General features: G+C 39.3%; 1 protein-coding gene across 1 annotated transcript in view; it reads left to right on the forward strand.

Moving 5' to 3' along the window:
* Positions 1–18447, forward strand: part of LOC105903341 (tumor necrosis factor receptor superfamily member 14-like) — a 38400-nt gene extending 19953 nt beyond the window's left edge. The window contains exons 3-5 of the mRNA XM_042707539.1: positions 9866–10021; positions 10566–10653; positions 18273–18447. Of these exons, the coding sequence (XP_042563473.1) occupies positions 9866–10021; positions 10566–10653; positions 18273–18447 (419 nt within the window). The remainder of the gene's footprint in view (positions 1–9865; positions 10022–10565; positions 10654–18272) is intronic.

Raw genomic sequence — 18447 nt, forward strand, 5'->3', positions numbered from 1 at the left:
AATTAACACGCGTCCCTCAACTCCTGCCAAACAATAGTAGATTATAAAGTCCACGTATGTTGATCTGATTATGGGTTTCAAATGGAAGAGTTTTGACTAGGTATGTGTATTGCTTGTTGCAGTTGAGGTGTACTTTCTATATAGTAGTAGAGTAATAAACGGTGATACATTACACAGCAAGGGTGTTTCTAATCACTTCGCACCACGATAACGACACGGAACATTCAGGCGGCATGCATTGCTGTAGGACAGTAGGCTTTTTCTTATGGAGGACCAAACCTGCCATATTTACAAATGAATGAATGAATAAATAAATGTCCACATCCATGCATTTAGACAGAAATAAATGAATAAATGTATTAATTAATGCACAATTGTCAATCAATAGTTACTTATAATTTACATTTATGTATGTATTTATTTCTGTATTCATTTATGTATGTATTTATTTATTCATTCATTCATTCATTCATTTATTTATTCATTTATTTATGTATGTATTTATTTATTCATTTATTCATTCATTCATTCATTTATTTATTTATTTATTCATTTATTTATTTATTTATTCATTCATTCATTGTTCCCAATATGATAATGAGAGGAGGCCAGTAGGCGTGGAAACTGACGTTCAGACATTGCAATCAATCCAGAGCCTTAGATTCAATCTAGCTAACTAGTGCAAGCACTTCCACAGTTTTCAACCTGAATTCAACGATCACGTGCATTGGAATCTTCTGCTTAACGGCTAGTGAGTGACATTCTGAGATGAGATGGAAGAAAGACGGTCCATAGCAGAGTTGCTCCGTGAGGCTGCAGACCGTTTGGAGAAATGTATGTACACAACCATACTGTATTCAATAGATCGATAGTTAACACGCGAAGGTATACTTACGTTGCAAATTTAAATTATTTCTGTTTGTGTAGCAGGTACTGCCGAAATCGTACCGCCGTCTCACTCTGTGCGCCCACATGATGGTAAATTCACTAGCCTAGCTTGTCAGTTTGTTTGGGGTTACTTCTGCATAAATGTACGTTCATGTGGTAACATTACCATAACCTTTGGCTGTCTACATTAGTGATACGAACATTAGCCAAGTAACTGCACGGAAATAGCCAACAATAAATCTTTCCTTTGAAGTTTAGCATCAACTATTACGTTTTGCAAGTGGCATACAATTCGTCCCATTATTTATTCGTATGATTTCTATCGTGTCACAACAGCAAGTTCAAGCATACCATCTTCATCTTTTGCTGCAGCTAGACACCCAGTTGATGGTAAGTGAATACTTACTGGAGGGATTCTTTAACCCTAAAGTAATTGATAAGACAATGCACAATAGGTCCAACCTTGTGTTTCCCCCCCCCCCATTAAGCTGAAGTGGCACGGCTGTTTAGCCCCTACCGAGGCCAAAATACACGACGCCAAACTTTAAGTTTAAGAACATACACACACAACTTTTGCTGCCTTGGTGAAAAGAACACATGCTTGGTTCCAAGCAAAGCAGAAAAAGATGACCTTTCCAGGGCAGGGCTGGGCGAGAAACGTCTTACCTTTCAAGGTATATTGTGTTCAACCATATTTAGGTTGTTAGATCATAACTATGCCAGACGTCAAAGCCTTTGAAAATGGTAGTGAGAATTGGGAAGTGTGAATATTATAGATTTAGTCATTATTACACTACACTATTTACTTTCACATAAACTTCCCGCACCACTGAACCTTTTAAGCTGTGAATCAATTCTTGTAATGCAGAAGTGTTAGTGGATAACTGGTAATGTTACTGTTTTTATACTTATTCCTTGTAGGTAATCACACCAGCACAGATGAGTTCATGGAATTTCTTCTAAGCTCATTTCCTAAATTGAGAAGTGCTGGAGGATTTGAATTGCTCCGAATTTCTGGAATGACACGAAGCCGGCAGCTTCTGATAATACCGTGTCCAAATAAAGGCTACGATATTAAATTCCTCAAAGACCCACGGACCCAGATTGGCAATGCCATCATTTTTATCCGCCCACTTCAAAGAAACTTGAATCTAGACCCTGTAAGCATTCACTAACCTTTCTGCTGTATAAATCAGCATTAAAATGTATATTGTTTTTATTACTGTATGAGCTATTATGCATCTAGGTATTTGCCTACTTAGTTTGCTACCATCACATATAGTGCAGTGAAGTTTGTAGGTATGGTCTGCTAATTATATAGGAAGCATTGGTTTTAATGTAACATTAATCCTGGGTCTTCTTTTGTTTGAATGTAATGATCCAAATTAATAGGAGTCCAGAAATGAGGCTGAGCTTGGCAGAGAAACTGGACTGGCTGGACCTTCTCAGCTGTGGACAGGAATTTCCTTTTGTAGAGATAAAAATACACAGTGAATCATGCATAAGGTACTGGTCTGTCATTTGTCTATTCTTACAGTACATGGCTTAGTTTTGAAAAAATTTGAAAGGATTTAGAATTCTGTGACTTTTGGGGTGGGATTTAAAAAAAAACATATATATTAATAGGAATATCTAACTCAAGTTGTTTGTTAGGGCTTCTGAGGCATCAGCGAGTGCTTCAGATAGGAGGTCTGAGGCATCAGCGAGTGCTTCAGATAGGAGGTCTGAGGCGTCAGCGAGTGCTTCAGATAGGAGGTCTGAGGCGTCAGCGAGTGCTTCAGATAGGAGGTCTGAGGCATCAGCGAGTGCTTCAAATAGGAGGTCTGAGGCGTCAGCGAGTGCTTCAGATAGGAGGTCTGAGGCGTCAGCGAGTGCTTCAAATAGTAGACTACCCAGACAGGCAGTCAGGTATAATCCAGGATTTGGCACAGGAAACCATGTGTCATCCAGGGAAACTGAAGCGGGGACTGAGATCATTGATGTAGATGCTGTTAAGGAGTCAGGTATTTTAAATAGTTGTATCATACATTTGATTAAGTAAAACAGATTTCTAAAGGGGATGATTAGCTAATCGCAATATTGAATTGCTATTTTTGCATTTACAGGGTGGAAAATGGAATCGGATACACTAAAAGCTGCAACAAGTTTCAGAGAGCACATAATCGGTACCCACGAAACAGGAAAGCCTCTGAGACTTCGCATGGATGTGAGAGACACAGAAGAGGACAGGGAAAGGTCCATCTTGACTTTTTACAAGAACCGTAACACAGAATGGGCTTGTCCACTCCAGTGCTCACTTGATGGTAAAGTCTACAGTTTTGATTCTCTGAATAAAATGCGCCTGTTTGATAAATAAACAATGGGGTTTGAATTGTTCGTGCAATGTTGATAGGTGATCCTGCTGTGGGCGAAGGAGTGACAAGACATTTCCTCACAACTATAATGTCCAAACTTCAACATGGATTTCAACTGAATCTTGGTGAATGTTTGAATTACAGTCCTCACACACTTTCCCTTCTACATAACTTTTCCTTCTACATAACTTTTTCTCAACTATACTTTTTCTCTAAGTTCCTGGAGGTATACTGCTGTTTGAGGGTGAAGAAGATCATCTAGTCCCATCATCATCTTCGTTCCTTTTAGAGAGTGACCTCTTTGTGGTGGCGGGACGCATGATAGGCCACTCGTTCCTCCACGGTGGACCATGTCTCACTGGATTGAGTCCTGCAATTGTGCATGTGTTGTTTGGAGGATCACCAGAAACATCCACAATAGACATCAAGGACTGTGCTGACACTGATGTCCGAGAGGCCATTCAACTGGTGAATTCTTAAGCCATACCCTAGGGTGTTTTGAAAATATGTATTGCTACATTTGCTAGTACATGTGCTAGAGTTCTGTTGACTAAGTTATTTTTCTTCATTGTGGACCTTAAGTTGGAAGGCACTGCTTTCCTGACAGAACAGGAGAAAACCACTATTTCGAAATTGGCTGTGTCCTGGGATCTGCCAGGAGTGACCCAAGAAAATAGGAAATGGCTCATGGAAAAGATGCTTCTCCATGCTGTGAGTCTAATCTTCATTCATTGTAATGAAGTAAAAGTTCTTATTAGAGATTGACATTTATACCAAAACTACAATTTCCTATTCACTAGAACTATTCGTTCGAACCATAGTTAATCCCTAGTTTATATGTATTTGACAGGTCTTTGGAAGAACTGTCAAACAGTTAAAGCAACTGCGGTCTGGTTTAAAAGAAACTCTTGTTTGGCCTCTGCTAACCGAGAGGAGAGACACCATTCCCCTGCTTTTCCCCAGAAGCTCCGTTACACTGTGCACTCCAATGGTATGTTGCCTCCCTTCATTTTAGGACTTTTGTCTAAATATACTAAGTGTGGATTATTTTTATTTGTCTTTCATCACAGCTCTAGTATTAGATTTTGTGTTGAGTATTTATGGTCATAGTCTGGCCTTGTCTAGTGTAGTAATATAGACATGGACATCTTTTTCAAGATGATACTAGAAAAAATAACCTGGCCCTCACTGAATGACACCGAAGATGGTGACGAGGATGTCTCTCTGGAAGATCTCTGCCGGATCACCAGCTTCCTCCGTGACTACATAGAGAATGGTATGCTTTATTACTATAAATAATTCATGAAAGGAGCAATCATTTGTAATGTATTGATTTCATGTCATTATTTTTAGCCTCTCCAAAATCCCTAGAACAGCTCCTCAAGTTTTGGACCGGGTGGGAAGTACCTCCAAAATCCCTAGATCTTGAAGTTGTGAGTCAAGCTGGCCTTTCCTAAATCATCAACATGCTTCTGTCTCCTGAAGTTGCCCAACCATTATTTGGAATATGAAACATTTGAAGCAGACATGACCATGGTAACTAGTGTGACAGATGTTGGCTTTGGGCTTAATTAGAAAAAACATTACAGCTGTTTCTAAGAGAACAAACCTTTCACATAAAAAGTTTGTTTTACATCTGTTTTATTAATAAGTGCATTTTGGCTATACAGTTGCCTTTATTCTCTGTAAGTTGATGGATGCTTTAATGTATAAGCAGTGTTCTAATTGTTGCAACTTTACAGCACTAGTAGATCAGTCAAGTATTATAAAAAGGATCATACATTTCAATAGTTCTGATATGTAATGTCAATATTGACAGCGTGTTTGAAAAAATTGCAATAACTGTTACTGTATCTGACACTTATTAAAGTCTGGAATTCAATGTCAAGTTTTGTATTCTGCATTTCTGGATTCCAGATATTTTTACAGACAAGGTATATACCTATGTTGCCTAGTTAAGAATTTCAGACAATATGGCCACAGATTGTGTGTATACATCCAACACATTGGAGAAAGAACCTTCTGGGTTTGGCAGCCTCCCCAACTTCCTGTTCAGTCAGTGGGCGCCGAAGTTCCACTTCAGGTATAATGACACCTTGACAACGAGGCCTGAATGGACATGCCCAGTCGATGCCATACTCTACATCGACCTAATAGAAAGATTTTAATCACTTAATATAAATTGACAATACACTATATGGCTTTAAATAGTTTGAGAAAGATAGAAAGATATTGGTTAGAGGATGCAAATTCCTCAAGTTAGTGAGTACAAAATTAAGTGGGGATATGTCATCTAACAAGAAAAATGAGAATCTACTTAATCAGTTTAATGCAAGTGCTATAGAGTAATACAAATCATTCCTATCTGCAAGGATTAAACATGCATAACACATGCAAACCTGTAAGGGGTCTGCCTCCAGTTGATGACGAGTCCAGAGTTGGTGAGGTGACTGATTGCCCTCGGTCCGGAGTCGGTGGTGGTTCCAGCCATCTTTGAAGAACTGAAGGTGCCTCTGTATATGTGGAAGAAAGCTCCAGTGCAGTGCATAGAGTTGAACTTCATCATCTGGATAAAGTAGGCCCTCATGCTCCAGGTTGTAGAAGTAGGTGTAGAAAAGATCAAGTACCCCTCCAAAAACATCTCTCCACAACCGCTCAATTCTGTAAAAAATAACAGCTAAATAATTACCAGTTAACATTTAGATGTATTATAATTGTAATAGGTTAGGAAGAAGACTGTTGCAGCTTTAGATGCATAATATAACAGAGTTTTCAATACCTTTGGTTGTGTACGCTTCTTCCAGAAATGTGTGAATTTCTGTTTAGCCCTCTGCTGGTCAACATGTAGTGTGCCACATCAATGTTTTCTCCTCCTTTGTCTGATCTGACACGAGATGGCACGCCATAGAGATGGACTGCTTGTCTGAAGCTATCCAGCACGGTTGAGGCACGGTTATTAGTGGCAGCATTTAGGTAAACAATGAGGCGACTGAATCCGTCAATACCACCATGCACAACAATGCGCCATCTGAAACAAAATATGTTATCTTACAAGCTGAGCAAAGCTAAATGCTAATAAGATCACTTTAAGAACAATGTGTAAACTATAAATTACCTCAAACATGCATTCAATTAATAGAAAAGGGTAGCAGCAACAGTGATGTATAATGGAAGTGCAATAGGATGAACTATAAACGACACAATTATAAACTCTTGCATTGGACAAAGCACTTCACAAGAAAGACAACACAAAACAGCCACACAGGGGCTGGGCATAGAAAAGCTTTATGTACCTTATTAGTTTATGGTTTCCATCTATGTGCCATAAACTGTTTGGAGCTGGTACAGAGTACCGTCTGCGCCTCACTGTCTGCAACATGAGAGTGCGCACCACAACACCCTCTGGATCAATACGGCGCATGGACTCTTGTACACGTTGTTCTTTAAAACAAGACAAAAACAATTAATAAACAAAAGGCTATTATTTATAGTGGTACTTTGTGGACTTTAAATTTAAGGAAAACTAGAGTCTATCTGTAGGATTATAAATAAACAATAATGAACTTACTCTGAATCTTTATGCCCCGAGAGTTGAGATAGCCAATCATCATTTTGTACCCTGTATTGGGGTGATGTTGTAGGATCTCTGTCACCATGGCATCCAACTGCTGATCATCCATTTTAGTGTTCAAGTCAGAGACTCTGAATATTCCATAGAGTTTGGAGTTAATGTTCATGAGTTGGTTGTGAATCCAATGTTACAGTGGCATATTCACTTCAGATTTTCTCAACAATGACAATCTTGCACTAGATTTAGTGGTTAGGGAACGTAAATTAGGCTGAGATTAACTTCTTGCGAGTTTTATTGCACTGGCGGGTGGGTTGACTATCTGCCTGAAGGCCTACTCGATCAACCAGCTAACATAGTAAGTGGTTAATTCAACATACCTTATTCCGTTGTGGGCCATCCTCCGCCGAATTGTTCTTTCGCTAACTCCAAACAATCGGGCAATGTCGACAGCTGTTAACCCCGATAGTAGGTATGACTCAATGGCACTGATGGGCAAAGGATGTAAAGGTCGTCCCGCGATCCTGCTAGTGCTGTCACTTGAGACTCCTATTTGGTGTGCAACGCGTTCCAAGTTTTGAAGAACAAGTGGGTCTAACTCTGTGTCCATTTCAGCAGCTACAAGTCCTATATTTGCCATTATAGCCTCTACACGGAACAGTAGGAAGTCGGGACATACATTTTCGTTTTCAACGAGATCGGCCAGCCTGGCCAAGTCTCTGGCAATTGCCCTTTTTATGTCTTCCATGACAGCAAGGTAACATAGCAAGGCTAACATAATCGAATACAAAGCGTTGAAAACGATTAGCCAATGGTGTGTCAAATACCGCCTACATATTTTTGATTGACACATCTCATTAACATATTGAGATGAATAAATAAATAAATGAATGAATGAATGAATGAATGAATAAATAAATAAATAAATAAATACAGAAATAAATAAATAAATAAATAAATGAATGAATTAATGAATGAATGAATGAATAAATAAATAAATGAATACAGAAATAAATACATACATAAATGTAAATTATAAGTAACTATTGATTGACAATTGTGCATTCATTAATACATTTATTCATTTATTTCTGTCTAAATGCATGGATGTGGACATTTATTTATTCATTCATTCATTTGTAAATATGGCAGGTTTGGTCCTCCATATTTTCTGGCGCACGGGGTTGTGTTGATAATATACGAGCATTTGATTGGCCAACTTTTGTTTTCAGCTCCGCGCTTTTTTAATATGAGCATAAACGCAATTTGATTGGCTAGCGTCTGCACTGGCGTATTTATACGATTTGATTGGCTGACAAAAGTTCTTCTATTTTTACACTTGATTCAGCGCCTTGGCGTTTGTTATGTCTGTTATGCATGTTGCCCTGTTAACAGGCTTACCAGGTCAGTAATGATCATGACTTGGTAAAATTAAGATTAATAAAGATTTTATTCTGTGTCATGGAGGAGTCTTGTGTCTTGGCTGGACTCGGTATTCCTGATAGTTGTTGTATGTCTTGGTTCACACACTGGTGCATTTTGAAGTTAACAGGTCTTCAATGAGTGAGTTTTGAATCACATAAGAAATGACTATGAACAAGAATATCCTTTAAAGTATGGAGTGGAAGTAGAGAGGTCAAATACGCAACAAATAAGGATATGAAAAATGAATCCTCTGTCTTGGGATTTCAAAACCAAAAGGAGTGTCATGTCCGCTTTTAGAAGTCACAAACTGACTTTTCTTAAAATCATAAATAATCTCTCCCCAAATTGGCGAGTCACTGTATCCCATAATATACTCAAAGGGAATATGAAGTCATTAGGTGACAGAATGAGAAAAACAAACACAAGCACTGAATGTGAGCAGAGTGGGATGACTTATGTGGTTTACAAAGGAAAGTTTCCTTTTCACTGAGTGGGTTTGAAAGGATCTGCTCTTCCTTTTTGTCCCTGAGTTCTTATAAATGCAACACACATGTTGGTCACAGTTCTTCTCTAATGAGTAACAGGAGTATATTATCAGGACTGGGGATCTCTCTGAAGCAGACATGTGACACCGTGTGACTTACCTTACCCAGACATGCAAACTGTACAGTACCCCCTTGCCTCTATATCATACAAATGCATCCTATTGCTTACTGTTTACACTTTCACTTTATGTACAGGATATTGCCTGTTTCTTTTTATACCTAATCTCTATGTAATATGTACCTAACCTGTATATCGTATAGTGTCTGTATATTGTTTTAAGGGCCACCAACGACCAGAGCCACATGTATGTAGGTGTCAACATACCTGGCCAATAAAGCTTATTTTGATGACGGTTCCATATGACACATTCTAACTTGCACCTATCTGACACTGTTATTACAATTACCAACTGAAATAGGGCTCTGAAAATAGAAAAGCACAAATGAAATGAGAAATAAGAAAATGAAGAGGGCAATGAAATAAATTGTCTCTTCATTGGTTCGACAGATGCATCGGTGAAACTGTAGGACATAAAGTTGTTGCACAGCTTTTCATACGCCATCTCTACGTCAGTTGGACCCGAACTTGATGAGGAAATCATGGTGAAGTTGGTGATTATAGTTCTGATGATCCTGCTGACCGTGTCTGGGGTCTCTCCTGCCTGTGGTCGAGCTGAATATCTTACAGGCCAGGAATGCTGCCCTATGTGTGGTCCTGGTAAGTAGCAGTAGTAACTGTGTCATAGTACATGACATGCTCTTTCGTTAGAGCATTCTTCATGTTGCATCAACGAGATTAACCCATGTTTGATTTACGTTTTAACTACTTATTTACTCATTAAAGGTTATTATGTACGGAGACACTGCACTGATTTCACGAGTACGTCATGTGCTCCGTGCCCGTCATCTACCTACACTGATGCACCCAATGGACTGCCGTCCTGTACATCCTGCACAGTTTGTGACTCGAGTAAGTCAAACATTTCAGCATTACAGTTTTGGTTTGCCTTCCTTATCAGTTTAGTTTTTATGCATTCTATGTATATTATTTAAGTCAATTATAATCCCTGTATATCCTAATAAAGGTGCAGGTCTAAGAGTGAAGAGGGCGTGCAGCTCCACTTCAGACTCACTCTGTGAGCCTCTGGAAGGTCACTACTGTACTGACCCAATCAAAGATGGCTGCCGAGGAGCTGTGGAACACACAAAGTGCTCACCAGGGCAGTACGTCAACCAGACAGGTTAGACAATCCTCTGTAATTACCCTATAGAGACAGGATGACAAAGTTAGAAGAGGTGAATATACACACACACACACGCTAATGCATAAAACAAGAAAGGCAATATGTTACAGTAATAAGTTAGCCACTGAAAGAGTTGTGAATCAAAATTATTATTTCTCAATCATTATTCTTCACTATTATCTATAATTTCTATTCATATTCATTTGTGTCTTCTGATTAGAATGAACGTAAAACAGAAAGGTTTCTGGTCAAGTCTGTGTCCTCCATGTCAAACTTTGTGTTTTAGCTGACAGGGGTAGTGGAATTTGTTTTCCTAAAGTTACAGACGCCTACAAAATCAGAGCAAAACTGTTATCTTCATGTTAAACCTTCTTGTCTCCCTTGATGTGCATCATTGTAAAGAATAAAAGGTTGTTCCTGATTGAACACCATTCTCTGACGGAGTTTCCACTCATCTGTGGTATTAAAAATGACCATCACCATCAACATGTGTCCATAGTGGATGATGTGTGTTTTCCTTTATTTCTGTCTGTCCATGCAGGTACAGCATCCACAGATACTGTGTGTGGTGACTGTGTAGGCGACACATACTCAGATGGATCATTCACATCCTGCAGACCACACACACGGTACGTTAACTCACTTGGAATGTTCCAAGTTCAGCAAGGATTATACACTATACACAGTTATTTACTTGTGTATCTAAAATGTAACTATTTATGTGATCTCTGTAGGTCTAAGTTGAATGGACTTGTTGTCCTAAAAGAAGGATCATCTTCTTATGACACTGATCGTGATCAAAGACAAAACACTGGTGCCATTGTAGCTGGTATCATAGCTGGTGTTGCAGTCCTAGCTGCTACATGTGGGGGTGTGATATTTATATATAATAGAAGGAAGAGGAAAAGAAAAGATCAACAAGGTAAGAATGTTCATGTTTCTTATGATTAAATTATTGTTTTTATGAATGCCTACTGTTATCATGATTGCAACTGTCAAGAATATTGATAAAGACATAAACATATGATTGTCTTGTTTTTTTCTTCTCTCAACTTTGTTTTGTTTACACACACATCTTTTTTAAATGTGTGTTAATTGTAGCGTTCTTACTGGTGTATTGTAATTATCAGTCCAGAAAATGTAATTTATGACAATGCATATTAAATGCAAACTTACATTTCTGTTTCGCTATTTATTTCAATTCTTCAAATTTGTTTGTATTTATTTGTTCAGCAGACACACGTGTGGAAAGCGACACACAAGAGAAGTCAGGCCATACTACAACAACAGAGGTACAGTTATTCACTAAAGCTCATGTCCAATACTGTCCTATCTGTGTCAGGTTTTATTGCCTTTCTGATCATAATGTTTGTATTTCTATAGGAACAAAGTGAACTATGTTTTAGGATGGCAGCAGTCACGTGATCAGAACGGTCTGAATGGCTCTCATGATTTTATTAATAATGGTGATGGTGAGTAGCCTACTTTTTTACCACTCAGTTTCTGACTGAATTTGATTTTAACTATATTTCTGCCTGAATCTCATGCTTTCTGTAACACACAATTTTTCTACAAGAAAGAAATCAAGAAACACTATTGCAATTCTAATTGTGTTCATGTAATAGTGTTTAATTGTGTTTGTCGTTTGGAATTTTATCTAAGACAATAAAGGCGTGAAATGTGAGATAGATATACAAACACCTTTTCATGTTGTGTTTTCTTCGGGAACATGGCAAGAATAATCCCTTTCTCCCTCTTAACCAATATACTCAAACTGTTTTTTAATCTCACCAACTTTCTTTTCTTTTATTTAATAGTTTGAGCCATCTTGAGATTAATGTTTTGTAAAAGGCCTGCAAGATTAGGTAATTAATTCAGTGTTCCCCAGAGCACAACTTCGGGCAGTCTTACATGGAGTATAAATGAATAGTTGGTGGACAAGTTCAAAGAATAATACATGATCTCATCCAGTTTGTTTCTTTCCAGGTGCTTGTGGAACAGACTGAACCAGACAGGACTGCCAAATGACCTGTTCTCCTTCTGGACCACTGACCACAGTGCCACCTCTCTATTACTGCTGTGCTACACCACCTCACTACTGCAGAGACTGCTGCCCTGAGATGCCAGAGTGGGGACCTGCATACCATGATAAGAACACCACTTGCTGGATGAGGATGTTATAACTCGATCATGAGATGCCTTAGAAAAGCACGGAAAATCATAAAGGACCACAACTACCCAGGCTATGGACTTCTCACACTGCTGCCGTCTGGTAGACGTTACTGGAGCATAAGGGCACGGACTACTAGACTTACAAACAGCTTTTCTCCCCAGGCCATAAGGCTTTTGAACCAGCAACAATGACCTACTGAACTTGTGGACATCTATGGTCATCCCCTGGACATCTTCTATAGTGGTCTGGTCATCTGGTCATCAATATGGACAGTCATCACCATGTACATTCTGCTCCCCCACTCATACAACTCACTTACCGTACTTACTACATATATATATATATGTATATTATTTAATTTAATATTCCTCACTCCTACACATTGTTGTATATCTTATATATTTAAATGTTTTATCTTTTATGCACGTGTACTGTGTAAAATGTCACTGCTCTGATGATACTAAGCTATTAGGTGAATGTGACAAATAAAACACTTTGACTTGACATGTCTTATCAAAACACATATTGTTTGTGGTAATTCAGCACCTGACTTTCCTCATGAAGAAGATTATGCTCTTTCTGAAGGAGCCACACTGGACTGCTGGAGGATGGGGAGGCCAGGGCACACAAGACTGTGCTGTCCCTATCACCAATTAATACATTTTAAATGTATACACGGGATGTATCTTACCCCTATAAAACGTTGTGCGATGAAAATCATCACATCTCCTATTTGTGATCTATGTACACTTAATGCTTCAGGGACTTTCTTACATATGTTTTGGGAATGCCCTAATGTGTTTGCCCTTTGGAGACATATACAGTGCCTTGCATAAGTATTCATCCCCTTGGATGTTTTACCCCTTTTTTTGCTTTTATAAATCAATCATGGTCAATATAAGTTGGCTTTGTTGACAAAAAAAATACAAAAAAACCCTCTTCAATGTCAGAGTGAAAACCGATTTCTATACAGTAATGTCAATTAAATAAAAATATGTAATGTAAAATAAGTGATTGCAAAAGTATTCACCCCCTTCAAGTCAGTTTTTAGTAGATGCACATTTGGCTGCAATCACAGCACTGAGTCTGTGTGGATAAGTCTCAGTCAGGCTTGCACATCTGGACACTGCAATTTTACTCCATTGTTCTTTGCAAAACTGCTCAAGCTGTGTCAGGTTGCGCGGGGATCGGGCGTGAACAGCCCTTTTCAAGTCCAGCCACAAATTCTCTATTGGATTTAAGTCTGGACTTTGACTCGGCCACTCACATTCACCTTGTTGTCTTTAAACCATTTCTATGTAGCTTTCGCTGTATGCTTCGGGTCATTGTCTTGCTGGAAAATAAATCTTCTCCCAAGCCGTAGTTCTCTTGCAGACAGAATTAGATTGTCCTCCAGGATTTCCCTATATTTTGCTACATTCATTTGACCCTTTATCTTTACAAGCCTTCCAGGGCCGGCTGCCGAGAAGCATCCCCACAGCATGATGCTGCCACCACCATGCATCACAGTGGGGATGGTGCGTTTGTGGTGATGTGCAGTGTTTGGTGTGCACCAAACATAGCGTCTTGTCTGATGGCCAAAAGCTCCACAGAACTTTCTTCCACTTGACCATGGAGTCTCCCACATGCCTTTTGGCGAACTCTAATCGATATTTGATATGAGTTTTCTTCAACAGGGGCTCTCTTCCATAAAGCTTTGATTGGTGAAGAACCCGGGCAACAGTTATTGTATGCAGTCTCTCCCATCTCAGCTGTTGAAGCTTGTAACTCCTTCAGAGTAGGCATAGGTGTCGTGGTGGCCTCTCTCACTACTCTCCTCTTTGCATGGTCACTCAGTTTGTGAGGACAGCCTGCTCTAACCAGATTTACACATGCGCCATTTTCTTTCCATTTCTTGATGATGGATTTAACAGAACTCCAGGGGATGTCACCAATTGGCTGGACCTCTGCTGAATTAGGTCAATTTGGGGGTCGCCATGGGGTGGGGTGGGGGTATGTTTGGCTTCTGTTAGGTATACGTTTTTTTTTATTGATCTAAAATGTAAAACTCGTACTATTTTTGTATCTATATATTGTCAATAAAATCTGGGGAACCGTTCCTAAAATGTTTACTCTGAAAATATCTGCAGCACTTCAGCACTTTCTATTTTTAGCACTTTATAGTTTAACAATTAGCTCTTGGCAGATGAGAATTCATCAAATAAACATCATTCACTTTGTAGCTGTATCTCTCTCTTCATTGGGGTTACCTACTAACAACACTCATTGTCAGAAAGCACAACAGAAAAGACTCCCTTGAGGAAGCGGGTGACCACTTACAGCTTTTGGTCCATTGAATGGATTGCTGTAAACTGAACATGTGATACCTGTTTGATGTCTCAGAATAATATTTTTTTGTTAGTGTTTTTTTCCTTACACGGGCCCAGTACCAGAATTTCCCCAATCTTTCTGTACTTTGTACTATGCTTATATAAACAGTCACAAAGCAACCATCCACAATCAACTGTGTAGATATGATCTGTATCTAAGTGCTTGATGTATGTAAATACTAACATTTATTAATTTAGCAGAAACTTTTATGATTTCCTGTACAGGGTTTAAATCTGTATGTGAGCTTCCTGGGCTCCACCATCTATATGATACACACCGGGGTTCTCCAGTCTCAATCCAGCCATAATCTTAATTATTTTGTATTCCTTATCGAAAGCAAGTAGAGTTTTGTCAATGTTTATTTCTCAGACAAGACTGGGCCTGATGTCTGTCTCACTTAGAGGACAGAATGAAACGCTCACATAGTGAAACACAAAACTAAACGCTGACATGTGGTGACAAGCTCGAGGGTCTTTGTTCGCTTTAAACTGAACCGATTTGATATGTATATCATTTTGATAATATGTTCGTATAATAATGTGTAATGATGTAATTTTATATTAATGTGTATGATAATGTGTTTAGGGGTTTACACTGATGGGGATCACACAGAGAGGACGAGTGGAGGGGTTTACACTGATGGGGATCACACAGAGAGGACTAGTGGAGGGGTTTGTCACCTGCACCCAATGTAGGCTACTGACGATGACTCTGTTCCACGGCTTTTGGGGAATCCATCCATACCTTGGCAGCCTGTTTCCAGTCTCACCCTAACTGGGGTTGCGATAGTTAGGGGGCGGAGAAAGCGACGTTAAGAGGGCCTACCTGAGGTTGTAAATGTATGTTTGGAAGTTGGATACAGTGAGGAAAGGAAGGTTTATCTGGTGTGTTGGCGCCTCCGGCTGGTCAAATGAAAACCCTTAGTCAACCTGAGTCAACCCCGTCTTACAGAGCCATGTGGAAATATCAAATATTTCTGACATTTAAAATATCTTGTTACACATGGTTTTTGATGTAGGCCTAACTGTGATATTACATGTTTTGCTTCTATTTCCTGTTCCTTGGAGGTGAGAGTTCCACACACTGAATAAAGGAAGGGCTGGTCTGTCAAATTACTTTATCCCCTTTTAATTAAAACTACAGACTGAGGAGCAAACATTTCAGCTTGCTGCCATATTCAGCACAGTACATTAGCACCGCAACTTGCACACAGCCAGATACAGATTTTAATTTGATAACCACAGCCAGAAAAGGTTTTAGGGGCAGTGAAACATCAGTGCTGTACTTTTCACCTCCCTAATCTGCTACACATAACTGCACTCATCAATTACCTCAATCTGAATCAGGACTGTTGATACACCTAACAGCTCTCATCAATGACCTCAATCTGAATCAGGACTGTTGATACACCTAACCGCACTCTTCAATGACTTCAATCTGAATCAGGACTGTTGATACACCTAACCGCACTCTTCAATGACCTCAATCTGAATCAGGACTGTTAATTCACTAAACTGCTCTTGCCTGGTTGAACGCAACCAGTTTATCTATTCACACTTGGGGGATAGAACATGGTGAGAAACAAACAGTGGTCACTAAAAACAGTACTAGCAAACACTGACCACCACTGTCCCTAATCGCCCCTATGGTCTCCTTCCAAACTTTGTTTAGAAAAACATCATTAGAGATACTCAGGACAATGAATGTAAAACGTTTATTTGGCTATTCACGTTCAACTTTAAAAATAGTAAAAAAGAAAAGTGTGGCACAATCCTACTAAAATCTCTGAAAAAGAAACCATGCTCTTTCACAGTCAGGCCCTGGTCTCTGTAAAGCGCCTTGAGACAGTTTTATTGTTTTGGCGCTATATAAATAAAATGTAACAATCGACAAAACTAAAGTTGTATGTAGCATTTGTCAAGCTGAATTTAGCTATGACAGAAGCAGCTTGTCTTTAAGTTAGCACCTTAATGCAAAGCACCTGACAGAAAGCAGTCCCAGGTTAGATGGTTGCCAACCCACACTCCAGAACTTCTCTAGGAAAATAACTAGACCAGTCCGTGAAAAGGTTACCAACGCTTTAGCAGTTTGGGATGCCGGTGACTGTCTGTAGTTTTGTGTTAAAAAAAAATACAATTAAACAACAGTTTCTAAAATACAGGCTGTCTGAAGTGATTACTCGTTAATTTATACGATTTAGTCTTTAGAAGAAAAACAAACTTTTATTCGCGATTCATCTAGATTCATTAATTTCAAAATGTGACATTAATTAGTTAATTTTTTTAAATCTATTGACAGCCCTAATAAAAATACAAAAGTTACAAACAGTAAAAAACATTTGGCAATGTATCCAAATAAAACAGTAGTACTCCAAAATACCAAAATAGATAGTATTGATAGAATCTAATGAGCACGCTAACCTTAAACACGGCCGGAGGATGTAGTCAGACCACCCCCTATAGGTAATGGCAAGAAGGGTGGACAGACAAAGACAAAGTACACATCCAGGGGTATGTATTACAGAGTCAGATGATACAAAATGATGTAAACACTTAGTTCATGTCTAACCCAACAGGAGATTAGCAATATTCGGTTCCATCAGTCCCCCTTATGAGCATTTCTATGCTTACACAAGATGCATTTGTTTGATATACATGCAAGGGGGTACTGTACAGTTTGTATGCCACACAATTTAGTATATTAATTTACATTTAGTCATTTAGCAGACGCTTTTATCCAAAGCGACTTACATATGTGCGACATACAATGTATACACATTTTACATTTACACTGATGGCACACTGCACATCAGGAGCAATTAGGGGTTCAGTGTCTTGCTCAAGGACTGTCGCCCCAGTATTAGTGGTAAGATAATAGATATATTATATTATATTATAATTAGATAATAAGACTAGAATAAGGAGAATAGGTACGTCTCAGTAGATATCACTGTTCTTATGTTTGATGGCTGTGGCATACAGAGGGGCTGCCAGAAGGGAAGAAGTTGGAAGAGGTTGTGTTCAGGGTGTGAGGCGTCTATGGTGATTTATTTTGCCCGTTCCTGTTTTTTTAGGTGTAAAAGTCCAGTAGGGTGGGCATGGGGCACTAATGATCTTTACCTTACTGTCCACTGTCTGCAGTCTGATATTGTCTTATTTAATGGCTGCTCAAACCAGTCTGTGATTGATAAGATGACTGTGGTGTTAAACTACATTAGTTCTCCGTTCAGGAGCACCGTAGGGGAACACCCCGACTGGGGTTTTAACAATCTAGCACACATGTGCCCGCTATCCGGCCATGTGCCATCCGGCCCGCCAAGCGCTTCCATCCGGCCCGCCAGCTCCTCTTTTTTTTTGCAAAAAGTTCCATTGATTTTAATGGGCCACGATGTAATTTTATTTGGCCCGCCAGATAATATATAATGTCTATCTGAGCTGGCCTGCCGTGGCCGTCGGTGTCGGTATGTTGCACGCACCACTAATACTGGCAGCCTACGTCTCAATTTAGGCCCGCAAGTGCGAGCCCTTGCCCCACTGTCTGCAGCCTCATCACCTGAAGTCAAAGTTTAGCTTGCGGCCTGTCTCTCTCCCCTCAAAAAATGGCCAAACGAAAGGTGGACTTTGAAAACAGGGGGTTTCAAGAGAGGTCGGAGGCAGATTATATGTTTACCGATGTAAAGGGCAAACCTGTTTGTCTTGTGTGCAGAGCCGATGTGGCTGTAATGGAAGAATATACTTTAAGACGGCACTATGAAACGAAACACCAAGACAAGTACAAACATCTGGACATTAAACAGAAGCTCCACAAGGTAGAGGAGTTGAAAAGAAGGCTGGTGTCACAGCAGGTGGTGACTGTTCGTAAAAGCCAAATCACAAAGTGA

Source organism: Clupea harengus, chromosome 4 (genome assembly GCF_900700415.2).
Source record: "Clupea harengus chromosome 4, Ch_v2.0.2, whole genome shotgun sequence".
Lineage (NCBI taxonomy): Eukaryota > Metazoa > Chordata > Actinopteri > Clupeiformes > Clupeidae > Clupea > Clupea harengus.